Source organism: Zymoseptoria tritici, chromosome 1, assembly GCF_000219625.1.
Source record: "Zymoseptoria tritici IPO323 chromosome 1, whole genome shotgun sequence".
Classification (NCBI taxonomy): domain Eukaryota; kingdom Fungi; phylum Ascomycota; class Dothideomycetes; order Mycosphaerellales; family Mycosphaerellaceae; genus Zymoseptoria; species Zymoseptoria tritici.
In genome coordinates this window covers 5,974,530-6,000,624 of record NC_018218.1, presented here as the reverse complement: position 1 = coordinate 6,000,624, position 26,095 = coordinate 5,974,530, and the positions used below count along the sequence as shown (strand labels likewise).

The following is a 26,095-nucleotide window of genomic DNA, read 5'->3' as shown; positions in this document are numbered from 1 at the left end:
CAACCAAAATCTTTGCTTGCTGCCCTGTTGGGACTTCGATCTCATCGCCACAGTATCAGGCGAATGACAACTCTCATTTCTGCTCGTCTGACCGTCTCCTCCGGCCCTCGTCAAGGCTATACATTCTTGGATCGGAGTCGATGGACAGACTGTCAGGATACGTCCTCGATCTCCAAGTTCTGCTTCATGATCGATGCCGAGACCTGTCGTCCTCGCACGCTGTTCTCAGCATCACATCGGTAGGTGGAGTCGCTGCTTGTGCGATCTCTCCAATGCCATGCTATTCAACGATTGTTGTGGAGGTGAGTGCGGAGCTTCGTCTCGTTACCTCCGTGCTTCTGCTCAAACTACACCGTCCAAGCCAACGGAGCGGAATATGTTCGGTCAAGGTTGCGCGGGAAGTCGGGGGGTTGTCATCAAGATTGTTGCTCCCGAGAACTTGTCGGCAATACGTCTCTCCGCTATCGTGTGAAATGCACTGCACGAGGTGGTCCTGGACGGCTTAGTGTGATGCGGTTTGAGCGGAAGGATGGAGGTATTGTCGGCCAAGGCAACTCAACATCACCCGTGCTCTCTTTGGTCAATTTGACAGCATTCGGACGAGTGACCCTGAGGGTTCCCTTCACACTCCATCCTTCCGCTCAAACTGCACCTCCAAGGTCAACCGAGCGATCCCTGTACGGTGAAGGTTGCGCGGAAAATCGGGGAGATGTGCATCAGGATCGTCGCTCTTACGGTCTTGTCGGCAATGTATCTCTACGCTACCGTGTGACTTGCACCGCACGAGGCGGGCCTGATTGGTTTGGTTTGGAGTGTTGCAATTTGAGCGAAAGCACGGAGGTGTCGTACATGGCTCTTCGTTCTCCTTCGAAAGACTCATGACGAAGGCACTCGAAAGCTAGTCGATGAAAGTACACATGCCGTTGTCCACGAAGGCTCTCGCGTAAATGCTCATTGCAGCTTGCATACGCTTGCGCAATCTCTCGCTCTCTCGCTGTCCAGTGTCCCAATGCACGATTAGTCAAGCGGTCAGCCTACGCACCGTGATCGAAGTGGCGAAGACGTGAGTCTTCACCATGCGTTGGCAATACTTCAAAATTTTCAGGACCGACAGTTGATGTTTGAGTCCTAAAATCCGCCTGCAAGCAAAAACAACAAACAATGTACAAGAATCGTTACGGGTTCTGTCTGCTCCTTCTGGCAACCCAGGGTATCTCTCCTGCGTCTCTGAACGTTCATTCATCCGGAGCATCAGCCATAGTCTGCTCCGCGAACGGGTTCACGAATCCAGGTGTGGGCCATCACTCTACTTCTCCCCAAACATCTCCTGATCCATCTCCCTCCTCGCCTGCGCAACATCACTTGGATGCATACTACTCCTCCTGTTCGCATTCCTATTCTTCTTCCTCCCAATCCCGATCAACTGCAACATCTCCGACCAGAACCCAACAGCAGGCTCCATGAACGTCTCCTCATACGCATCAATGATCGGCTTCTCCCACACGAGATCGACTTCACCGAGCGGGATGACCTTGGTCTTGTGGATGAGTTTCCAGATAATGTACAGCGGGGGGATGAAAATCTGCATGGTATAGTTGGAGAAGAAGTTGGAGGTGTTCCAGGGCGTGAAAGAGGTGTAGCCGTAAGATCCGAGGACGAGGGTCATCCAGACGAGGGCGAAGTAGGCGCACCAGGGTTGGAGGTAGCCGGTGTAAGGGAGTTTGGCGCGGTCGAGGCCTTGGACGCGGCAGGCGCCGTGGAAGCGGATGTAGGTGATGCTCATTACGATGTAGTTGATGAGACCTGGGATGAAGTTAGTTGTGGGCGTTCGAAAAGCGAAAACATCAAAAGCACTCACCTCCACCGGTGACCAAGCTGGCGAACCATGTAATCGCCACTGCGGAACCGCTCGACACGGCCGTGAAGGAGAGCAGCGGGAAGATCATGGTGATAGCAAAGCAGTAGATTGGCACACCGCTCTTTGTGCATTTCTGCAAGACCTTGGGTGCACGACCTTCCAGAGACAGACTGTACAGGTTGCGGATCGCACAGTAAGTGTAAGTGTTTCCAGCGGAGAAGATCGAGGTCAGAATGAGCCTGTTAATCGAGTCAGTCTCCATGTCCAGTGTCAAAATGTCAGCAAGCGATGACTTACGCATTCACAATGTCTGGGAGAACACCGATTCCGAGCTGGGTCATAGCAAGGACATATGGCGAAGCAGCGGCTCCGGTACCCTTGCCTTCCACAACGACTTCGTACAGCTCCCTCCACATCGAGTTGCAAGCAATACCAACAGCCAACGCACCACCGATGAAGAAGATGCCGAATCGGACATAGACCGTCTTGAAGGCGTTCTTGATGTAGTGACGAGGGCGCATGGCCTCGGCAGCGACGATGGAAATGTACTCGGGCCCGACGACGGTGAAGGCAGCCGAGGACATGCTGCCCATGAAGCCTTCGAATCGGCCGAGACTGCCGGTGGAAAGGTATTCCTTGAAAGCCGCGCCGCCCTCCCAGTAGCGGAAACCGTAGGCATCGCCTCGAGGATTTCCACCGACCATGGTGATGAAGGTGAACAAGAAGAGAATGAAGATGAGGATGACTTTGCCGCCGGAAAGCCAGAATTCTGCCTCTCCGAAGATTCCGACTGCTAGAGCGTTGATGGCACTGCGAGGGGCGGATCAGTACAATTCGAGGTACAGATGTCCTCCATGATACTCACGCGTAGCAGATAATGACACCAATGATGATACCGGCAAGAGGACCAGTCTCCTGGGTCTTGTCACTCCAGTAGCCCAGAACAGTCGCGAATGCTGAGATCTCGAACGGAATCAAAAGAGCCTCGTAGAAGCTGCGGCGAGAGTTAGCTCAAATGGTCCCGTGATTGACAGCAATGCCAGTCTCCACTCACAAAAAGTTCCAGCCGACCATGAAGCCCAGAGCATCGTCTACAAATTCACCGGCATGGCGGATAAACCCACCAGAGACAGGGTAAGCCGTGGTGATCTCAGCGATACCGTTGTTGACCATGGCGAGGACGATTGACTGGGCAGCGTACGCGAGGAGCAGGTTGCCAGGACCTCCACGGTAAAGACCTCCACCAATACTGACGAAGAGGGCGGTTCCGATAGAGCCTCCAATAGCGATGAGCTGAATCTGTCGGTTCCCGAGATGTCTCTGCAATTGATCGGCATTGTCCTGCATGAGACCATCGCTGATGTCGTAGTTGTCGTCGGTCGTGAAGGCCGGCGGCGGCGAAGAGTCACTGCCGCGACTGCCGTCGCCACCATCCTTCTCGCTCTTGCTGAACATACCCATCGTGGGGCGAAGTCGTTGGTTCGGACTACAAAAGACGGGTGGTGGTCTCCCTCGAATGGCGGGAGCTGGGGTGTACTGGCGACAAAAGTGAGGGTCCGAGAGAGAGGGAGGGAGGGACGCAAGGCAGGAGGAGGAATCGGGTGGAGTAGAAACAACAAAGAAAGGCAGGAACGGGTGGACCCAAGGTAGTATAATAGGAAAAGCACCACACTAGTGAGCAGTGGGGTCAAGAAGGATGTTGGAGGTACCGGAGTACAACGAACCCAACCCTACCTTGGATCGCACGCACCTCACGCGACAGGCCAGATCCGAGCAGGCCATGCTAGCAGAGGAATTGCGAGTGCGGGATAGGTCAATAGGTCAATCCTGGCACTGCCCGAATTCCAGCTCGCATATTTCGCCCGCCTCTGATTTGTGCATCGGACACGGCGATGACGCCGCTGACCTCTTTTAAATGGGACTCGTGAGGCCTTGGCGTTGTTTAATTGGGCGACATGCGCGACTTCAGGTTAGACCCAGTGAAGGGATTGAGGCTCGGCCGGCCGTTTGCTTTTCCTCTCTCTCGTGTCTTTGCCCTCCCGGTGTGTGTCCTCCCTCCTCTGCTGCTGCGGCGGAGCAGGCTGGGTGTCTGGCTGTGTTTGTTATCGCTCAGCTGTGATGGACAAGGCCGAGGTTATTCTGTACCTGTGCGACTGATAGTTCTAACTCGGTGTTACTCCACGTACCTTATCTCTACTACGCCGCAACAACTCCGCACATGCCCAATGCCGTCTGGAGGGGTCAGGCCCAGGAAAGCTGATCCATGCGATCGTGGAGCAGCGACAATCGAGAATTTTTAGCTGCATTCTCTCCTGCAGCAATCTGGCCGAGGTGAGATCGAGTTTTACGTTTGGATACGAATACAAGCAGCTCAGCCGCGGAGCATGCAGCAGTACAACAAGTACACGCTTGAGCGGGACTGATCGATGCTCCAACAGCCGCAGGGCAGGGCGCAACATGTGAGAACGCCACGCAAAGCTTCTTCCGATGAAAGCGTCTTACCGACGTTACCGTGTGACTTCCAATGCAGCGCTCCTCGTTGGGCACTGCCTTCTTGTTATCATAGTCCATGCTGCGCATGGATTGAATGCATGTCTCACTCCTCTTAAGCCCCAACGCCCGATCGCCAACGATGATGTCGGCGCAATCTTGCGACAGCCAAAATCTGGCGCGCCGTAAGGCCCGAGAGGTCCGTTCCTTAGTCTCAACGCCTCCCTCGATGCGGATACCACTTTCGTGTGTTGCACCAAAACGACGGATATGGATGTCAAAAGTAGGCAAGAAGTAGAACCCCGCAAGGCTCGCAAGGCTGGTGTTCCGAGCCGAAAAGACCCTCTGATACTGAGGTATTTTTCGACACATCCTGGGACAGGCAATGTGGGGAGCGGAGAATCCTGGCGGCCTCGTTTTCGAGGGGCAGCGTCACTAGCTGAAGACGCAACGAGCCAGGACTCCTGGTTGAGGTTGCATAGAAGCGTGTTTCGAATGCATGGAAGCGTGTTCGCGGATGTATAGAGGCATGATCGCGAAGTTGTGCCGATGCGATGGTCGTGATCATAGAGCGCAGCAGTGAACATGGTCTGAATCCGCAGGTAGCCGCATGCTCTCGTCAGACATCCGCGGCTGGACGATATGTCCTTCTTGTGAAGTGGGAGTTGCTAGGTCATAGTGATGGTGAGCGAGGAGGACATGCCAACGAGACATGTAGGTAAGTTAGCAAGACGTGCTAGGTAGCCGTACAGGTGAATTGGGCGGGACATGTGAAATAGGCGTGAAGATAAGTTACCAAGACATGCCTAATAGTCGTACATGTAGACTGGCGGGACGTGTTATTCAGGCGTAAAGATAAGTTGACAAGACATGATACACTGCCGTACAGGTAAACTGGCAGGGCATGGTAGTTAGGCGTAAATATAAGTTGGCAGGACATACTACATTGCCGTACAGGTAGACTGGCGGGACATGTTAAATAGGCGTAAAGATAGTTGCAAGACGTCCTGCGAAGGCGTACGACTAAGTCGACAAGACATTGCAATTCGCTAGCTCTGGTAGTACCGCACAGAACATTAAAGAGTCTGCGCTCCACCGAGAGCTCGGAGAAAGAGCATTGCTATCCTAACGACACTCGTGAAACTTCCATTGTGGTGTTCACCCGCGCATGGCAGCCATGTCCTCCTGAAGCTTCGTGATCTTCTTCTCCATGCGCCTGAAACCCTCCGTCATCTCCGCCATAGAAGGCTTCCTGTCTTCCTCACTGTCGTCCTCATCGCGCTCACGTCTGCGTTTCTTTCCTCTGGTCGCTCCACCGTCGTGCCCAACGCTCTTCTTGCCGCCCATGGCCTGCGCATTCACATCAGCGCGGATGCGAAAGTCCTTCTGCTTTCCCAGTGCCTCGATTCCGGTAGCGTTGAGTGACCTGACAGTCGCGAGTAATCCGCTGTGGTAAGCTGCAATGTCGCCCATCAGGGAGAGGAGACCGTCCGCAGTTTCGTAGTTGCTGTTCGCCGTGAGTGGAATGCGGAGATGTCTGCCGGTCCGAGTCAGGCTGTGAAGAGCCATGGCGGACACGATGGGCGTGGCTGGCGCAGGCGTGGAGGCTGTGGCCGCAGTAGAAGAGGCAGTCTTGTCCTTTTTGCCGGCCTTAGAGCTGTCTCGCTGGGAAATTCCGAACGCTGGGGCGGTCAGTAGATGATTGCGGAAGTCTTGTTCCGACCAACGTACCATCGCTCAAACTGCAATCCGTCGCAGAGCCACCCATCATGCAATTCATGCACGCGCCTTTCAAGTATGGGTCTCCTGCCTTATTCACCACAGCCGTGACGCACTCGGAGAACTTCCCCTTCTCCTTTGCACACTCTCCACACTTGTCAGTGTGGGCGGTGCGGTCGGCAGAAGCTTGTCCAAACATGGCGCTGAGAGGAGCACCGGTCCCGGCGTTCACCGCACTCTTGATGTCGCTCTGAATCTTGTACTTCAGATCGAACATCGGCATCATGCAGTCGTTCTCTTTGACGAAGCCTTTCAGGGCCGTGGGAGCGCCTTTGCCGACTTTGTCCAGGTTGAAGTAGATGTAGGTGAGCTGAGCGAGGTCGTACACCTGTGGGTGCGACACTGCGGAGTCCTGGTCAGCATGGTCAAGGAAAGTGATGCAATGAAGTACCCACGAGCTTCTTTCACCGTCCAGGCTTTGCTGAGGTCCAAATCCTTGCCATCCTTGTCCTTCGGGGCCTTCAGGTTGGCTTCTTCTTCTCCTTCGGTGCCACGCGCGCGGGCAGCGGCTGGCTCCGGTGTGGGCAGCGCGGTGGAGGTGGATGCCTGTGGTGGGTCGGTCGTTCTCTCATCTTGGGTGACGTCTGGGTCGGACGAGTCGAACATCGTGGTGGTTGTGGTGTGTTTTTGACTGTACCTTAGTGTGCGCAGTGGAGGCTTGTGTGGTGGTCAGAGTATGGGAAAGGAAGTGAAGTGAGGTGTGGATTGTAAAAGAGAAGGTTGAAAAGTCGCAAAGATGCGCAAGATATGCACCGCCGTAGCCACGTGCGCGAATTCAGCGTTTGTATGTGACTGAGATGAGGTGAAGTAAAGTGGAGCTTGGACATGAAGCTCAGAATGGGATAAAGTGAAGCTGAACAAGAAACGCCAACGCTCAAAACGCAAGACAGAAGGAACAAACATCTCAAAGGGGATAGATCAAGGACAGCTCTCAAGCCTCGATCTTTGCCTTCTTCTCCATAGCCACCGCCACACCGCCGTCCGCCTCATCGACAGCACCATCCATAGCAGCATCGTCGTCGAAGTCTTCGTCCACCACATCTCGACTCCGCTTCAGACCCTTCATCTTGCGTGTCTGCAGTTGGCTGAGATCTTGCTTGCCCATGTGGATGCGGCCGACCTTGTCGCCCATGAGATCCGTCTCGATATTCTTCTTCGTCTTGGGCTGTGAGAAGTCATTGTCAGTATGAAAGGATGGTGTGGTAAGACTGTATGGCAACATACCTCCAGCATCTTCGGTCTCCTCATCGCCTCCTTCCACATGCCTGGATCCGCCTCGTGGATCCTTCCCACGCGGAAGTCGATTCTCGGTCCCATCTCTTCGACCTCCACCTTGGGTAATGTACTGTTGGGCATCTTCTTCGTGCGTAGCAGATAGCAGCGCATGTGAATTTTCGGCTTGACCTCCGCACTCTCCTCCTCGTCCACGGAAAAGCTCATGATGTACTGCAGTCCCTCGACATCCACAGCCGAAGCATCCGGACCCTTAAACAGATCCATGAATATGCTCTTCGCTAATGTATACGCATTGGGCACAGGCGACTCAAACGCCGAACCGGAGAAGGATATCAAAGGTTTCAGTCCAAACGCAACCTTCGATCCCTTGAATTGTGATATCGTGCGTAATGTATCCGGATCCACCAACAACTCAATCATATCCAGCATCTTGAAGTCGAACATGCGCGCGACTGTGAGAGCATGTGGACGCTTTTTGCTATGTGAGCCGTAGACCAGCAGACTGGCATCGTTCTTGTCGGCGAAGAATTCGAATGAGGAAGCATCTTCGAAGGGATGGACGGTGTTCTTCTTGTCGAATTTGATGCAGAGCGGCTTTTTGAGGGTGACGAGGTCGCGAATTACGAGTTGTGTGAGCTCGGAGCAGCTGGTGTAGCGGAGAAAGAGGGTGGTGCGCGGGTTCTCGACGATTTGGGGACCTTTGTTGTCGAGATAGCGCTTCGTGCGGGCCGTCTTGGGCTTGATCGTGCGGACGGGAAGCATTGTGTCGTTCCGGGAGGGAGTGAGTGGGAGTGAGGTGGATGACTTCAATGTCGGTCGATGTCTTCGTCTTGTCTCGTGCTTCAATCCAAAACTTCGAAAAAGTCTCCCGGCATTTTAGAGTTCAAGCGCAATCGATACGCAGCCGAGATCCCGCGCGGTCACTCCCGGGGCTTGGTTCGGATGATGCGATTTCTTGGGACGACAGAAAGTTCGATCACTCATCGTCAAAGTGATTACCTTACTTCACACCCACACGACTGCATTGCGCCATCTTCACAAGCAAAGACCACCTCCACAATCCTTCATATACCAGCGACAATTCTTACAGCAATTACGATAAACGAGCTCACTCTCCAACAACGCCATCATGGCCGCCAGCAACCCCTCCAACCTCATCCCAATCGAGTCCGAAGCCGCCTTCGACTCCGCCATCTCCGAGCTTCCGGCCTCATGTCTCGCAGTCATTTACTTCCACGCGCCATGGGCCGAGCCATGTCGCCAGATGAACACCATCCTCAGCACCCTCGCAGCCACCTACGAATCCAGCACCCCACCTCGAATACAATTCTTATCGATCGACGCGGAAGAAGTCGTTGAGATCAGCGAACGCTTTGAAGTCAGCCAGGTGCCTTTCGTCGTGCTTCAAAAAGACGGTCGCGTGGTTGAGAGCATCACAGGGACCGACGCAGGAAAGGTCAGGAGTGCAGTCGAGAAACATGCAGGAAGCGGAACGGGCGGTCCGAGTTTGCCTCCCGCGCAAAAGGTGACTCCAGTGCAGAACCAGAATCAGACCACCGATGTTGAGATGGCAAATGGTAGTGCAGGCGCAGCAGCGGAGGCTCCTGCGCCTAGCCAAGAAGAGCTGAACACACGGCTAGGAGAATTGGTCAAGGCGGCGCCGGTCATGCTTTTCATGAAAGGCACACCTTCGGCACCGCAGTGTGGATTCAGCAGACAGACGGTCAGCTTACTGCGGGAAAAAGGCGTTAGGTACGGCTTCTTCAACATTTTGGCGGACGATGAGGTCAGGCAGGGTTTGAAGGAGTACAGCGACTGGCCGACTTTCCCTCAGGTATACGTTGGAGGAGAACTCATTGGTGGATTGGACATTGTAAGTTGCTCTTCCCAAGCACTCCGAGGCATAAGGAGCTTCGCGACTGACTTCCTCTCCAGGTCAAGGAGGAGTTTGAGAACGATCCGGATTTCCTCAAAGAATATTCGGTGGCGAAGAGTGTTCCCGTATCATAGTGGGAAGCAGGTTTCTCTAATGGAAGAGAGCTACACGAAGGCCGCGGCGGTGTTATCGCCAAAAACGCTGGGCTCCAATGCTGGGCTTCGCTTTAGCACAACCCTACCTTCTTTTGAACATCTTCACCTCTCCACACATCCCCTCCTTCTTCGACGCATATCGGCAGTCTGCTATCACTTACAGCACAAACATAAACAGCCGCCCTGAGAGCGACTGCGACGCCGACCTCGCTTCGGAACGATGCACGGCCGCGGCAGACAGTACGGTCTTAATGGCGCATCAGTCACTTCCCGAATCATATCCAATAACTCGCACTCGAGGCTACTCGGCCGCCAAACGTCTACACAGAAGCCCTCACATCGATCAAGTGGCTAAAGGTACTCGGGCCCAATCCCAAGAATAGGGCGCCGTGCTACGATACCGGACCTGCTACGATGACTGCCCTGCTACGATACCTGCCCTACCACCATACCTGCCGTGCTCAGTAACCCGTCACCGACACGTTCAGCTAGCCCGCCAGATAGCTCATCGCACGGCTTCGAAGTCGCCTTGGATAGCCTACCTGCACGCGTAATGGCACGCTTGTCTGACCGTACTGCTAAGTTATCTTCACGCCAATTTGGCCGTCCTGCTAAGTGACCGGTACAGGTGTCTACACGACTGTTTGGCTGCTTTGATCAGTTACCTACACGCCTATTCGGCCGACGTGGCAGGTTACTTGTCCTCGGATATGTACTGCTAAATTACCTGTACATCTATTCGGCTGCCCTGCTAACTTACTTGTACGTGTACATGTACGCCTATTTGGCTGGTATGCTGGGTTTCCTACACAACTATTACACGGCGAATCTCAATCTGGAAGGTTTTGTTGAAAGTGAGCCGCTCTGGGTTGCGCCTCTCACTGGAGCTCTGCAATCTCACACGCCCAGATATGAAGTGGCCGAAGCATTGATGCGATCGCACTCATCGCAGGCTTATTATCCTGAAAGAGTCGACGAATCGCCCTCCATAACCTTGCCCTACTTCGCGCCAGCTCCGACATCGTACAACGCGGGAATTCATGGAGTTGCCGATCTGTACTCCCCTGCCTCCGCGGCATATGCGCCCATACCACGGCAGCTTGAGTCCCTTTGAGCCGAGTTGCGCCCGCAGAATCCCTCCCCTCTCGTAGAGAGAAGGGAGGACCTTGACGGCTATGATATTACGTTGCATTTCCCTCCTTTCGAGAGATTGTCGACTCGACTACAGCAATCCTGCGACGGGACTCTTCCTTCTCCCACTCCCTCGAACCCACTGGACTTGCCGACCCGCAAACTCAACGGTCCGATACTCTGGACTCTCGCCAGTCCGAACAATCGATATCCGAATACATCCCGAAACTCCCAACGCTACTACGAAATGACAGGCAAAATGCAGGCCTTCGCCGCTCTCATCAGCATGTCTCTCCTCGTCCGGCCTATTATCGGTCTCCCAGAACACCCAAAGCACAACATATACCTCTCCTGTCCTTTCGACGGGTTGAAGTCCATCGACTGCGGCCCCTCTGGGTCCCACGATATAAACAAAGCGCTCTGCATGGCCGATTGCTGGTGCGATGCGAAGGGAGATATGGTTTGCCCTTACGACAATGCCCCTATCGACTACTGCACCGGCGCTCAAGTTCTCGCCGTATGCAATGACTTGGTTGCTGGACCATTCTTTTGTCGTTGCGTCGACAGTGGAGATTCGCCGCCGAGGAGACTCGCCGCCGAATGACCAATTTCTCGAAAATGCGCGACCGACATGAAGGACCAGACGATGGATTTGATCACTGATGGAGGAACCGATGGAGGACGGGTGGAATTTCTATGTGTTTGTCTGGGAGTGGATACACAACGATGCAAATACGATATGTCGATACTTCAATGTCACCGACAACATTTGTTCGACATTATAACCATGCTCTGCCGTGTCGCTCGGTGCCCAAGACATTCGACAAACGCCATGTTCCAGGTTCTTCGACGTTGAGGTCGACATTATTGCCTGTCACAGGAGGTATTCCTGTTATGAGGTTGTCCTTGAGGTCGGATGCGGCCAATGAGTAGCGTTTGCTGCACGAACCGCAGTCACCATCGAAGAGGCACATATCATTGTGCTTGGTGAGCTTCTCGGTCCGGATATCCGACCTCGAGCCAGAGTTGGTAGTGAACCCTATGCCGTTGCAATAGCCGGGAACGTTGAGACAACCTGCCTTGCTGAAGGATCCAGCGAGCGCATCGCGGTCACCGAGGGTGAGGGCAACTTCGAGAACTTTGTTGCGACAACAGGCAGTAGTCTCTTCATCGATGTCGAAGCAAAGGTATGGCGCCTTGTCGAAGGTCCTGAGATACTGGTTGAGGTTGTCCTTGGGCTCGAAGTGTCGCATTGGGTGCGATTTGCCTCAGGAGCAACAGTTGCCAGGAAGGCGGCACACTTTATTTCGCTTGGTGAGCTTGTCCGTCCTGTTGGCGGCGGGCAACCCACAGTTGCCATTTGACCCGGTGCCATTGCAGTAGCCGGAAACGTTGATACGACCTGCTTCACTGAAGAAATCTGCGAGCGCGGTGCGATCCTCGGACTGCGAACAAGGAAGATGCCAAAACAGGACCGAGACAGATCACTCTTGCAATCGTCCTCGAATTCCGCTCCAACCCAGCCATCAAATGGCAACGCTCCCATCTCTGCCAGACTTCCTGGTGTCAGAAACCCATGCACATCATGTATGAGGCAGGCAAAGACAACGCCCGCAGGAACAAACGCAAGCACCAAAGAAACGAGCGTCGTTGTGTGCACTGGGGAGGAATGCCAGAGCCGACGAAATGCCTTCCACATGGCGATTGCGGCCATGACATCGGTGCTGCGGATAAGCGATCAAACATCTTCGAGACAGCCAATGCTCTGCTCACCAGCGGTACTGTGGCCTGCCCATACTGCAAAACTCCCTTCGAGAATGGAACTTCTATGTTGTGTCACGTCAAGATCGACCATGGTTAGGAACTCATGGACACTTCAAACGATCGATGGGGCTTTGTGTGCGAGGATTGCGATGCTACCTTTACCAATCGGGCTGCCCTGACCTACCACTACCTCCACGCGGAGATGGATGGCAGAGGACACTGCAGGATCACATGGCGTGACGTTACCAACACAACGAAATCTCCATGCACATCCTTGCCTGAGCCGCGGATACGATAGAGTACATGTAACTTAGCAGGCCGTCTTGTTAGTGGTACATATAACATGACAAAATGCGAAAGATAACTTAGCATGCCGGCTTAATAGGCGTGCAAGTACGGACATGCCATGTCAGATCATCGTGCAAGTACGGTAACATGCCGTGCCAAATACTCGTACAGGGAGCTGTCCATGCCACACGTCCTGGCACACCAGACAGGCGGACATGTCAGCTGGCAGGAAATGCAAAATAGGCGTGTATTCCAGAGGCCAGGGCACATTTAGGAGACGTGTATTTCAGCAGGCAGGACATGCGATTAGGCGTGCATGTTGGCGTGTATCTCAATTAACACGACATACCAAATAAGCGTACATGTTAGTGAAACATTAGATTGCCGGACATGCTGAATAGGCGTGCATGCCGGCGTACATAGTAACTAACATGACATGCCAAAGAAGCGTACATGTTGTCGTACATGTCGATTGGTGGGTCATGCTATAGAGGCGTCGATGTCAGATTGTATGATGCCAGATAGGCGTACACATTTGCCATGCTAGGTAACGGGACATGTTATTAGCCGTACATGTAAACGAACCTGACATGCTAAGGAAGCGTACATGTACGTGACATGCCTATTGAGCGTCCAATGTAAGGCAATAGATGTTGCTAGACGAGACCTCCCTCTGTATAGAGCTCTCAGCAGTCTTCGGCATATGCCAGTCCATCTCCGAACCTGAACACAGGATCGACAGTATCGAACGGTACATCCTCCTTGCTAGCCTCCACAGCGGCATCGCTCCTCGGCAAGTCAAATGGTAGCTTGCCCAATGGTTTCGCACCCTGCACATTGAAGATAATATTAAGCAGTGCCTCGGGGCTGGCTCCATAGTTTCCAAACAGCGCCGCAGCCTGCTCTGCAATCTCAGGAATGGCGGCTGGGCGGCCGAGCTTGATATCCACGACGGTCGGCACAGCGCTGTATATGGCCGCTTGACGAGCCTTCTCCGTAGCGTTGAACTCCAGAGATCCAGCAGTATACATGCTTTCGAATCCGCCAGGTCGAGGCTCGAATGGTGCCTGAAGTCGAACAATAGCAAGCTCTGCTTCTTCGGGAGTATCGACAAGAGTGACGTCGCGGCCGTCAAGGTAAGTCGTGTTGAAGCCGTCGACGTAGATCTTCATCCCAGCAGGGTTCTTGATTGGGAGCAAGTTGTTCTCGTTCTTCAACAGAGTGTATGACGCTCGCTGTGCTTCGGCTCCGAGGCGGACAAAGTATGGATTGCCGACAATCTGCTCTGCTTGGTCCACATCGATGAAAGGGTTGTCGAACAAGCCGAGAATGAACTTCTCGCGGAGGAGACGGCGGACGGATACATCTATTCGCTCCTCAGAGACACTGTCATTCTCGACGAGTTCGACGATCAGCTCTGTACGCTGCTCGCCTCCGAATTGATCGACTCCGGCTCCAAGTACCCGGGCGGCTCTGTCAAGCTCCGAGAGTTGCTCCACTCCCCAAGCCCGGGCAGGCATGTCTTGGCCAGCGATGACGGTATCGGTAATCAAACCCCAGTCGGAGACAACGATACCCTCGAAGCCGAGCTCGTTTCGGAGAAGATCGGTGATGATACCTTTATTGAAGCTGAATGCGACCTCTTCGTACTGGGTGCCAATAGGTCTGGAGTAGTACGGCATCATCTGACGGGCGCCGGCGGCGATGGCAGCCTTGAATGGGATGAGATGATGTTCGAAGTTGTGGCCTGGATATGTTCTGCGGCAGTGAATCAGCAATCCTGCCGCTTGTGTGTACGTTGGTAGCATCCTACTGGTTCTTGCCGTATGTGAAATGCGAATCTTCGCCGTTCTCCATGGGACCCGCTCCCGGGAAATGCTTAGTGACTGTGGTAACGGAGTTACGACCAAGCTCTTCGCCCTGGAATCCCTTGATGTATGCCTTCGAAGCGAAGTTAGCCTCATATACGTGGGTAGGACAAAGCCTCGAGACCTGCTCTATCAATACTTGGGAACTTACCGCGACGAGCTGAGACGTCAGGTTGGCGTCCTCGCCCATGGTGTTTGCGATTCTTGCCCAGCGATACTCTGTGGAAAGATCCACCTGCGGGTGGAGAGCACCTCGAAGACCAAGCGCCATGTACTCTTCCCTTGCGATTTCGGCGAACTTCAGCGTCCATGCTGGGTCACGGAGGGCAGCAAGACCCAAGCTCTCGGGCCATTGAGACAGACTCTTAGCTGCGAAGCCCGTTCCGATGTTCTCTGTGAAAGAATGTCGAGGATCCGAGGAGATTGAGATGGGGATCCCAAGCCGGGTTTCCAGTGCTGTGCGCTGGAGTAGATTGTGCCATTCGGCCACTTCCCTCACATTCTCGACGTCTCCGCCGTAGTTGAAGTGCGACATGAGCTTCTCACCGATCTCCATGGCGGAACTGTTGCGATAACTCGTGGCTTCGGCTAGCGTCCCGTTCTTGCCCATTGTGATGGAGGCATGGAACAATTGGCCCGCCTTCTCAGCAACCGTCATTCGGGAGAGTAGGTCGTCCAGTCTTTCGTCGATGCACAACGTTGCATTGCGGTATGGGAGCACTTCGCCAGTGGCAGCGTTGGTTTGACGAGATGTTAAATGGGGAGCCACAGCGCTGTCAGCTCCGGTGAAAGAGGCGGTAACGAGAAGGGTAGCGAGAAAGGCCTTCCGGCCGGTGTAAAAAGACATTGAAGCGTTTGTGGATGTTGTTGAGCAACGTAGTAGAGGCATGGATGCTCAGGTATTCATATACTCTCCCGTTGGAGGGCGAGCTGGGCCGTTCGGCCATGTATCACGCGCTCGTTGTCGTATGTGCCAATCCGCGATCCCCGCACACGGCACAATGTGCGGTCATGTTGCGCCGTAACGAGGTAACGCGGTGGACCCATATTCCTTTCGGTGGAGCTAGACCGCGCTTCTCGACCCACGAACTGGCGTACGTAAGTCGACGACCGTACCCGCTAGCTCCACTGCACGTGCTCCCCATGGGCATGTAGCGTGGCGAGCTCCACAATGCCCCATACTTTTCTGCAGGCCAGTGGGTCCATACCACGTTCCAAGATGCTACCTCCATAGCTCCACTCAAACCGCGCCACGCAACTTGGACTCCAGACGCTCGGTCGGTATGGTGTGAGCTCGAAGGACGAAAGGTTTGTCGTCACATTCGTCCCTCTGGAAGATACACATCCTCCTCGAAATAGGTCTCCGTTCCCTGGCACTGACTGCACAGTCCAAGCCCACGAAGTCAGACACACGCGGTGTAGTTAGAGCGGGATCACGGAGGTAGGCCGTGACTTCTCCAAGCAAAAAGAGACATCGGTGTTCTTGACTCAGATCGGCTCAAAGGAACGTGCTGTTTGCTGTCGCTCGTTCTCGGTATACTCTTCACTCATCACTTGCTCATTGTCATCAGAGTCGTACACGGACGGTAAGATTCCCACCCCAGCGAACGGAGTGCGGTTTACTGCCGGTCCAACGACGATCTGCTGTGGACATGACTGAACGGATTTGACGGTGCTGACGCACGGCGGCAGCACTCCCACGTCATTCACAGTAACAGGATCGGGCCATGATACCTTGTATTCGCTGGTTTCAGTCTTCTCTTGCTTATCCTGCTTCTCCAGATCCGCTCGATTGGGAGGTGACCGCATGAGATTGCTTCCGGAGGAGCCTTGCCGCGTCCTGACCTTGAGCCTCAAAATCAAGTAGAACGAATATAGTCGTGGCAGACTGCCCAGGATCAGGATCAGCCACTCCTCCGTGTACGTCCAGAGGATCAGCGGGTATCCGTTGAAAACCGGATCATCGCTGTCTTGGAGCCTGCGCAAATAGATCATCCTCATGGTGGCCGCGATCGCGGCAAGGTATCCTCCTCCCATCATGAACGACATGGCCAGCTTGCGGCGTGCTGATATCCTCATCTTTCGGAACACCACAACAGCGTATGTTGCGAGGAAGAGATCACTGCCAATGGCCCAGCCGGCTTGTGTATAGCCAATGATCACGGCTGATGGAATCAACCCATAGTCGCATCCGCCTACAAGGGGTGTGTCTACCGGACAGATCTTGACGATCATGGCAGTCTGTATGGCTCCGAGGGCAATGTTCACAAAGCATACCGCGTGTAGTAGCCATTTGGTCCTTGGCAGGATCTCGCCTTGGACCCGTAGCATCAAGGCAACAATGGCGGTCCGCGCGAGTACTGCACCAATGGCACTGGATATCTGCCCGAGCCAGACCAAGCGTGAGGCATCGATGTGATTGCTTTCCGAGATATCCGCTAGATGTTTTCCGTAGCCGTACGCCGCCACGCTGATGGTGAGGATGGTTTGGGAGGTGAAATTGCAGAGCCATGCCGGAAGAGCCCATATCAAGTCCCACTCCGCTTTTCGCACAACTCTCAATGCGCAGTACGCTCGAAGTCCGACGACAATCGTGGCAATCGTGGCTTCTGTCCAGGACAATCCCATGAGCAAAGGTCCTGCATTTTCGGAAGGTCCAACCATAGCGATCTTTATTGCGTTATTGTGTCGTGCCGGCAGGTTGGTAAAGATCGGTCGCGCCGATTATCGAGGTTCATGCAAAGCCAGAGGGCTGCGCCAACTGCGGGATATCCTTCTCCCTCGTTTTCGCAATAGCTCGACCGCGAGAAGTTTGAGGTGCGGTTGGAAGAGAAATTTGTGCCATCACGAATCATGGCATCAGGGGAGCGAGTGGTGGCAGAGTTGCAGAAGGAGAGTTCGTACGATTGACATGATAGCCAACCCATCGTGGCATGTCGCATATTATCCATACATGGTGTATCCTTGGGCACGCTATGGGACTGGCTGCCGCGATGATTCGATTTGTGAGGTCGACATGGGAGGTTCCTGGTCTTGTCACGTTCCGGCGGGGTTTGGGAGGGGATCCTGGTTGGAATTGGGTTGGAGATCGCTGCACAGACTGACTCGCCCATCCAACGGATTGATAGTGACCCAAGATCTTGACGTGGAATTCGCAGATATGCCGATTGTGCTCAGAGAGTGGAGAAAATGGTGATGATCGAGCGTTGTCTTGAGAAAACGACGAATCTCCTATCTTCACCTCTGGGAGGGACTTGTTGAAATGTGGGTCTGTTTAGTCATGGTAACCGATGTCGGTACCTCAAAAACCTCAGCCAGAAGGTAGATAGTTTCTTCTTCAATCTAATGGCTTATAATCTTTAACAGGTTATGAGCCCAGACAGTGCTTCCGCGGCTTCAATAGCCAAACACATATTGTTACGATTATAAGCCTACTAAATGAACATCTGCAGTCAAGAATTGATGAACTCCGAGTAGTTGCGAACACCCAATAATTGTCTGTCGAAATGAAAATCTCTAAATGCCCTTGTAGCTCGTCGCAGGACGCAAAACTCCTCTGCATGCTCGTTCACGAGCTCGTTACACTGACGCTAACTGACAACGGTATTCGATGGCACAACGCTGCCATTTTGAATTTCCTCACCGTCTGTCACGGGGTGACGTTCTTGGTTGATGCCTGAGGCATCTACCGGACTCAGGTCCGGTCTTGGCGTTGCGTCTGTCTTTGACACGCCTTCCGCAGCTCTCACTTTCACCTCTCTATAGTAGTTATTCGATTTGACAGTGAACCTTTGGTTTCCATTTCCACGACCTCATTGTGAGCCCATGTCATTAACTACTATCGCCCCTTTCATACACCAGAGTCGCACAATCGACCGTGTAGCAGAAGTCGCGAAACATCACGACACCAACAGCACCGTTTACACAGCAACGGCAAACGTAGGTACCTAGACGACAGGTAGACCTTTCACATCGATGACACCTCCTGAGAACACTGCAACAATGGCAGACTCTCAGAAGTCATCTCAAACCCTTCACTCGCAACATACTCAGCAGCAGCCGACGAAGAGACCACTTCGCGAACAGCAGCAGCAGCAGATGATGCAGTCACAGCAACCAACGAGGTCCGGACGCGCGGTCGAGATTCCTGACGACTCCACCGAAGCGAACATCGACGACGCTCTCATTGGCGCCGATTCCGACGACGAAGACGCAATCGACGACAGCATGCCCGGAGCCCAGACTCCCGGTGCTTTCAAGACCAAACTCACCAAGCTCCCTCCGCCTCGCGGGCGAACCTCACGCCGCAATCAGTCCATGCCTGCTGACCCCAGCAAGAGCTCTCAGACTATACGCCCCTTCCCATCCTCCTCCAACATCGTCAAGAATATCCACGCTGGCACCTGCGCCCGCCCTGATCGCCTCCTCTCACTGGCGTTTGCCATTCCACACGACTTCGTGAGGGACCCAGAAACTGGCGAGACAGAGCCTCAGGTGCTTCAGAAGAGATACGATGAGGCTTGGTTTGCAGGAATCACAGACCAGAAAGATTTGGTGAAGAGGGTAAACAGCCAGCCTATCGCATGGTTGGACGTCTTGGACAACGCTGCAATCATGGATGACCACGAGAATGAGACTCTGCGAGTCGAGATGGACGAAATGGAAAAGGACAACGCGGAACTCAAGGAGACATTGTCTAAAGCCAGATCTGATCTTATCTCTGACCGGAGCACGAGCATCGCGGAGGAGGCACAGAACACCATAAATTCGCTTATGGAGCAGACCGAGGTGGCCGCAAACAAGATTGAGAAGATCCTTGCCGACAAGAAGGAGTTGAAAAAAATCAACAACAACCTGCAGGTGTCGCTGGATACGGCGCAGCAGTCGCTCTCGAAGGCGAGAGCTCAGAGCCAGACCCTCTACAACACTCAGCAAGCTATGACAGGCATGACTTTGCAGTTCGCGTACCTCGCAGACCTCGTCAATGATCTTGATGATGGTACGAAACTCATCAAGTTCTTCGAGACCAACCCAGGGTTCGGCATGAGCCACGAGGAATACCTGGAAACGAATACTGCCGCTCTCCGGGATGAGCTGAGCCTGCCGAAGTTCCGCGACAACGTCCACAAGGACGACACGCCCATTACTCCGGTCGCGGCTCGCAACAACCGGTTGTCCGCGATCCTCGCGAAAGACGACTCAGACGATGAAGTCGCGCCGTCGCCGAGCAAAGTGCGACGTGTCCAATTGAACGACACTCCTCACGGCCTGGGCGTTCGTGACCGAGACCGACACCCCTCCGCGGGTCACACGCCGAGCCGTCGGCTGGGACGCACGGAACTCCCTCCTCTCCACCGCAACGATGGGGCAACAGTCGCCTCGTCTCATCGCCAGACCGATGCTCCTCTACGTCGCCGTGAAGTAAGCCTCGTCCAGCCATCCGAACCCTCGTCCCGATCCGACTACAACAACAGGTACTCCATGAAGCTGCCTATCCCATTCTCAGGAGAGAACAAGAAAGACGACATCGGCTACGCCGAGTGGCGACAGAAGATGGATTTCTGCCTAGACAACGACGAGTCTTTGGACGAACACCAGAAGATTGTCGCATGCATCAACAACACTACCGGACCAGCTTTTGCGAGGGTCGGCAGCGCGCTGGTGATGCAGACATTCAGGACCTACATCGACGTTCTCGGACAGCTCGACGACTCTTACGGCGAACACCACATGGCCGAGAAATACCGCAAAGCCTTCACGGCTCTCGCAATGAAAGACAAGGAAAAATTTGACGACTTCTGGACCTCTTTCATGACTTATGCACCGTACACCGAGTACTCCGACGTCGAACTCATTCGCCAACTGAAGGAGAAACTCAACAAGAGATACAGGGCTGACATTCGCGGAATGCGCTTCGCAAACCTCAACGCTATGAAGACCCACCTCCGCGATGTCGAACTTGACTGGGAGGATGAGGAACCATCGAAGGGCGGCAACGGCGGCAACGGCAGCACAGACAAGAAACTCTCTGACAGCCTCGCGAGGATCAACAAGACTTTGAAGGAGGACTACGACTGGAAGAAGCTCAACCGGCAGTTCAAGCCCGTCACGGCGCAGGAATTCAAGGACAAGACCAACTGTTTCGCTTGCAAGGGCGCTGCTCACAACCGATTCTCAACGGCTTGCCCACTGGAGAAGCACCGCCTGGACAGAACTAAGGATCGCAAGCCCAACGTCAGCTCTGTTGAAGTCGCAGCCGAGCTCCCAGCGAACAACTCGGGAAAAGAGTAGCTCCTGTTCAGAGGTGTACTGAACAGGAGACCAACATCTCACCAGAGCGAGGCAAGTCCCCTCTAACACAACCCCTCACAACTACAGACATGCTCCCGGTCATTTCGACAGTAGCCATTCAGGTCCCTTCGTGGATGCCTCCGATCGGCGAACACATCGTGGTCCATGGGATGGCAGACGGTCACCTAGTCCGATGCATGATCGACACTGGAGGGACATCAATATTTGCAAACACGGCCTTTGCGAAGCGACACCTGCAACGCAGTCGCCTTCCGAGATCATTGCCAGTTTCCGGCCACAAAGGCCTTCCTGAAAAGGAGCCTCTCACTCAGGTCGCTCACATTCAGGACTTGGATCTTAATGGCCACCACGAACAGCTGAATTGTTTTGTGACTGATATCGGCCAGTACGATCTCATCCTCGGCATTCCCTGGTTGGAGAAGCACCCGAACGTGTTGGATATCTCCACCAGGACGTTGACCTTCGGTAAAGCATGCTCCGAACACTCGGACAATCCGAACACATCAATCAGATGCGTCACCGTTTCGAACACCGACGTCGCTTCCCCAACTCTTGTCCAGGAGATACCAGCTCCCGTCCATATTCACTCAATGACGGTCGGTGAGGCATGCGAGACAGACCTTGACGGCTACCTTGTATGGGAGCTTGGAACAAACGACGTCGGCGAGGCGCTCGCTACGGTCGGACTCCACATCGCAGCAGTCAGCCCAGCCAATTTCGAAAAGTACATGGCAGGCAAACAACAGCTGACCAAAGAGGACATCGAATCCATGCTACCACCGGAGTTCAAGGAGTTTGCAGATGTCTGCAGCCAGGAGTCAGCCCGAGAGTTGCCTCCTCACCGAGGAGAGTCGGACCTCTCCATCGACTTCGTACCTGAAGCGAAGCTACCTTTCAAGCGACCATACCCGATGGGCCGCCTAGAGCTGGAAGCAATCAAGAAACACGTCGATGACTTGAGCGCTATCGGTCACATTCGACCGTCCAAATCCCCAGTCAATTCACCGTGCATCGTAGCCGACAAGCCTGGTGGGGGACTGAGGGTTTGCGTGGATTACCGAGCGGTGAATGCAATCATTGTGAAGAACCGCTACCCCATTCCTCAGATTCGTGAGACTCTATCACGCCTCAGCAAGGCAAGAATCTTCACGATCCTCGACATCATCGCCGCCTTCAACATGCTCAGAATTCGAGAAGGCGATGAGTGGAAGACAGCTTTCACAACGCGATACGGCCAGTACGAATACCTCGTAGTCCCGTTCGGGCTCTGCAACGCGCCCAGTGCTTTTCAAGCCTACATCAACAAGTCACTTTACACCCACCTCGACGACTTCGCTTCCGCATATCTCGATGACACTCTTGTCTACAGCGCCAACCGAGAGGAACACATCGGTCACGTGCGCAAAATCTTTGAGTGCCTTCGAGAAGCGAAACTCCCAGTGGACATCCACAAGTGCAAGTTTTTCATGACCGAAGTCAAGTGGCTCGGCATCATCATCAGCGGCCAGGGACTGCGAATGGACCCGGCCAAAGTCCAAGCCATTGTCGAATGGGCGACGCCTCAGAATGTGAAGGATGTCCTGGCCTTCCTCGGCTTAGGCAACTTCTACCGACGGTTCATCGAAAACTTCGCGACCATCGTGTTCCCTCTCACGTGCCTGACCAAGGGCGCGAACATCAAAGAAAAAGCGAGGCGGCCCAAGTGGGAATGGACTCCAGCTTGTCAGCTCGCTTTCGATTCCCTCAAAGAGGCGTTTACCACCGCACCAGTGCTACGCCATTTCGACCCCGATCTACCTTCAACTGTCGAGGCAGATTCCTCCGACACAGTAACGGCAGGCATCCTCTCCCAACCCGATGAGCAGGGGGTGCTTCATCCTGTAGCATTCTACTCCACGAAGATGAACCCAGCAGAATGCAACTACGAGATCTACGACAAGGAACTGATGGCAATCGTTCGCTCGTTTGAGGAATGGAGGCCGGAACTCATCGGAACGCTGGATCCTGTCCGTGTCGTCTCTGACCACCGTGGGCTGGAGACCTTTATGACAACGAAACAACTCAACCGAAGGCAGGCTCGCTGGAGTGAATTCTTGTCGGCATTCAACTTCGAGATTCAATTCAGACCCGGTAAAGACAACGGCCAGGTGGACAGTCTTACACGCAGAACTCAGGACATGTCTAAAGAAGAAGACCTCCGCAACCGTCAACAGGTGGTCATCAAACCGCACAACCTCGCAGTTCAGGTCGCTTGCCTGACGATGGATCGTGCCAGCTATCACGCCACGGCTCAACAGCAGGCACAGCTCGCACTCGCAGTACTGGAAGTGAATGATCTGTCTATTGAGGAACTCATCCAAGAAGCATACGCTGGCGACGAGGTCGCCCAGGAAATCTACGACGCTATCGACAAAGGCAGAGACCGCCTGAACTCGAAATTTGGCCTCAGATTCTCGGTGACCGACTGCCAGGTGCAGCCCTCAGCCAATGGGTGTCGCAGTATTTTCATCAAACAGAAGCTTTACGTTCCGGAACCGCTGCGCGAGGAAGTTATGCGAGCACACCACAACGCACCGATGGCCGGCCATCCGGGGCGTGAAAAGATGTTCGAGCTCATCAGCCGCCGCTACTACTGGCCAGGAGTCGCAGCAGACATTCGGCGGTATTGCGCCAACTGCCACAGCTGCCGCAGAAACACAGCCTTCAATGATGCCTACCAGGGCAGCCTTCAGCAACTCCGCATCCCATCGGGGGCATACTCTGAAATCACCATGGACTTCGTCGTTGACTTGCCGCCAAGCAAGAGCATCGAAGGTGTGGTCTACTCGAACATCCTTACCGTCACCTGCAGGTTAACCAAGCGGAAGCACTTCATCCCGGTTGTCAACCTCACCGCTGAGACCACTGCAGATGCCGTCCTCAAGCATGTGGTGAAAGACCAAGGCCTCTTCAACATCGCGTACAGTGACAGAGGCTCGAACTTTCTTTCGGCGTTCTGGAAACGCCTACTTCAACGCCTCAAGGTCGACCAACGCAGTTCCACAGCCTTCCATCCGCAGACGGACGGACAGTCAGAAAACACCAACAAGATTATGGAGGCGTACGTCCGCTCATACTGCAACTACATGCAAGACGACTGGGTGGACTGGCTGCCGATAGGAGAATTCGCGGTCAACAACGTCCGCAGCGATGCTACTGGATTCTCGCCGTTCTTCGTCACGCTTGGTCGACACCCGCGCATGGAGATCAGTTCACGTGACTCACTTCCTGGATTGGACGCCAAGGCCCCCGCACCACAACGCTTGGACCACGTCTCGGCGGACGAATTTGCGGATCACATGGCATCAATCCACCGAACGTGCATCACCAACCTTCGCTATGCGCAAGCACGATATGACGAAGCCAAAACCAGTCGCAAGCCCGCCCGGGCGCTCAAGGTCGACGATCGCGTGTGGCTCGACACTCGAAACATCAGAACCCGCAGACCGGCGAAGAAGTTGGACCACAAGAATCAAGGGCCATTCCGCATCGAGAAGATCATCGCAACTGACGTCTACAGGCTCGAACTCCCGTCATCGATGAAGATTCATCCAGTCTTCCACTCCAACCTGCTACGCATCGCATCAGAGAACCCGTTCCCAAACCAGATCGACACCGAACCACCTCCTATCATTGACTCACAGGGTGAGAATTACGAGGTGGAAGCGGTCGTGGGCAGCAAGTGGACAGGAAAAGCAAAGCGCAATGTCAGATACACAGTAAGATGGACTGGAGGAGCATACACCGACGAGCCATATGCCCTACTTCAAGGCACAGCAGAATACGCGATTGCGGACTGGCACTACAAGAACCCCTCAGCAGAAGGGCCACCGCCCGGATGGTCAAGGCCATCAGACTGGGAACCCCTGGAGGAAGACACCGCCACGCCCACGCCGGCGCCACCACCGCGGGTCACTCGAATACCAGCTCAACCTCAAACCACGAACTCAGCAAAAGTTTCCGCATCTACACCCACATTTACACCAGCATCTGCATCCACAGCAGAACCTACGACAGATTCATCACCAGCACCGGCAACATGGGCCCAAATCGCTGGACAACAGAGGCGCTCACCACGCTTCACATCCGCAACCTGACTGACATGCCACGTACCTTCTGCCGCCTCGCCAAGCATTGCTTCTGATACACGGGCTGCGGTCTAGGGAATCAGAAGCGGAGATACGGGCCGCGGCCTAGGGACTCTTGCAGCAGCTTGACGTGCGAATACACCACTGGCTTGTCTGCTCTCACCGCCATGGACGTGGTGAGTGACTCTTTCCACAATTGGCCCTCTGCCAACTTCTTTCGGTAGTGTCAGGAGACACTCGGTTCATTAAAGAACCGTCCCCTTCGTTCGCCGCACGCGGTGAAGTTGTTCTTTTTTTGGAAGCGCTCGCAGGCGCTCGCTCGGTTCTTGAGAGGGGGGGTACTGTCACGGGGTGACGTTCTTGGTTGATGCCTGAGGCATCTACCGGACTCAGGTCCGGTCTTGGCGTTGCGTCTGTCTTTGACACGCCTTCCGCAGCTCTCACTTTCACCTCTCTATAGTAGTTATTCGATTTGACAGTGAACCTTTGGTTTCCATTTCCACGACCTCATTGTGAGCCCATGTCACCGTCAGTTTGATACTGTTAGACTCCTTAGTCCGGTTACTTAATACTAGCCGGAGCTCTTTTAATGCACTAAGAGTTGAGGCTAACCGATGTTTTTCTCCGAATACCGGTACTCGGTAATAATACGTTGCGGTTTTTCAGAACCTAATGCATTAATAAAATATTAATGAATTTTGATGAACACTAAACCCTAAGAGAAAATTCTAATAAAAGAACACTTGTTCTATCCCCTTTACATTTACTACCTATCCGATAGCGAGACTACCTATCGACGAGACTGCCGAAGCACGCGAAAAGCGACTACAATCACAACGAGACTTAAGTTAAAAGTATCGAGACAAGAAGCGAGACCAGAGGATCTAAGCTACAGCTGCGGATAGGCGCGCACGAGAGAATCGAGAACGCCTAGAAGCCTAACGACAAACTGATCTTGCTCGACAACAATAAAGGACATTTTCTTCCCTCGAACACGGTAGAAACAAGACCCCGCGACAATACTTTGACGATATAGGCAACAACCTAGTAGCTACTACTAAAGGGGTGTAAGGCAATAAGAATTCTGTATACCCACCAAAAAATCTGAAATCTAAGCGCCGTACCGAGGCTACAAATACTTCAACTACCGATACACTTACACCGGCCTCGCCAACTGCTATCAAATCTAAAGAGAAGCCAAAGAAATCAAA

General features: G+C 53.8%; 7 protein-coding genes across 7 annotated transcripts; 2 read left to right on the top strand and 5 right to left on the bottom strand.

The window, feature by feature from the left end:
• Nucleotides 1–1,162: 1,162 nt before the first annotated feature.
• On the bottom strand, nucleotides 1,163–3,482 carry MYCGRDRAFT_67669 (uncharacterized protein; the record flags this gene model as incomplete). The annotated part of the gene is made up of 5 exons (XM_003856793.1): nucleotides 1,163–1,803; nucleotides 1,859–2,097; nucleotides 2,156–2,668; nucleotides 2,724–2,852; nucleotides 2,913–3,482. The coding sequence occupies 5 exons, from the start codon at nucleotides 3,317–3,319 to the stop codon at nucleotides 1,307–1,309; spliced, it is 1,785 nt and encodes a 594-aa protein (XP_003856841.1).
• Nucleotides 3,483–7,058: 3,576 nt separating this feature from the next.
• MYCGRDRAFT_67666 (uncharacterized protein) lies at nucleotides 7,059–8,148 on the bottom strand (the record flags this gene model as incomplete). Its single annotated transcript, XM_003856792.1, has 2 exons — nucleotides 7,059–7,292; nucleotides 7,352–8,148. The coding sequence occupies 2 exons, from the start codon at nucleotides 8,123–8,125 to the stop codon at nucleotides 7,059–7,061; spliced, it is 1,008 nt and encodes a 335-aa protein (XP_003856840.1).
• A 245-nt stretch (nucleotides 8,149–8,393) lies between these two features.
• MYCGRDRAFT_98928 (uncharacterized protein) lies at nucleotides 8,394–9,373 on the top strand (the record flags this gene model as incomplete). The annotated part of the gene is made up of 2 exons (XM_003856796.1): nucleotides 8,394–9,236; nucleotides 9,299–9,373. The coding sequence occupies 2 exons, from the start codon at nucleotides 8,493–8,495 to the stop codon at nucleotides 9,371–9,373; spliced, it is 819 nt and encodes a 272-aa protein (XP_003856844.1).
• Nucleotides 9,374–11,304: 1,931 nt separating this feature from the next.
• MYCGRDRAFT_90306 (uncharacterized protein) lies at nucleotides 11,305–11,778 on the bottom strand (the record flags this gene model as incomplete). The annotated part of the gene is made up of 1 exon (XM_003856791.1): nucleotides 11,305–11,778. One exon carries the CDS (start codon nucleotides 11,776–11,778, stop codon nucleotides 11,305–11,307), a length of 474 nt encoding a protein of 157 aa, XP_003856839.1.
• Nucleotides 11,779–13,172: 1,394 nt separating this feature from the next.
• BTG (beta glucosidase) lies at nucleotides 13,173–15,292 on the bottom strand (the record flags this gene model as incomplete). The annotated part of the gene is made up of 3 exons (XM_003856790.1): nucleotides 13,173–14,335; nucleotides 14,391–14,518; nucleotides 14,597–15,292. 3 exons carry the CDS (start codon nucleotides 15,290–15,292, stop codon nucleotides 13,264–13,266), a joined length of 1,896 nt encoding a protein of 631 aa, XP_003856838.1.
• Nucleotides 15,293–15,933: 641 nt separating this feature from the next.
• MYCGRDRAFT_67658 (uncharacterized protein) lies at nucleotides 15,934–17,481 on the bottom strand (the record flags this gene model as incomplete). Its single annotated transcript, XM_003856789.1, has 1 exon — nucleotides 15,934–17,481. The coding sequence occupies one exon, from the start codon at nucleotides 17,107–17,109 to the stop codon at nucleotides 15,934–15,936; it is 1,176 nt and encodes a 391-aa protein (XP_003856837.1).
• Nucleotides 17,482–18,447: 966 nt separating this feature from the next.
• On the top strand, nucleotides 18,448–21,099 carry MYCGRDRAFT_107795 (uncharacterized protein; the record flags this gene model as incomplete). Its single annotated transcript, XM_003856797.1, has 1 exon — nucleotides 18,448–21,099. One exon carries the CDS (start codon nucleotides 18,448–18,450, stop codon nucleotides 20,734–20,736), a length of 2,289 nt encoding a protein of 762 aa, XP_003856845.1.
• Between the last annotated feature and the right edge of the window lie 4,996 nt (nucleotides 21,100–26,095).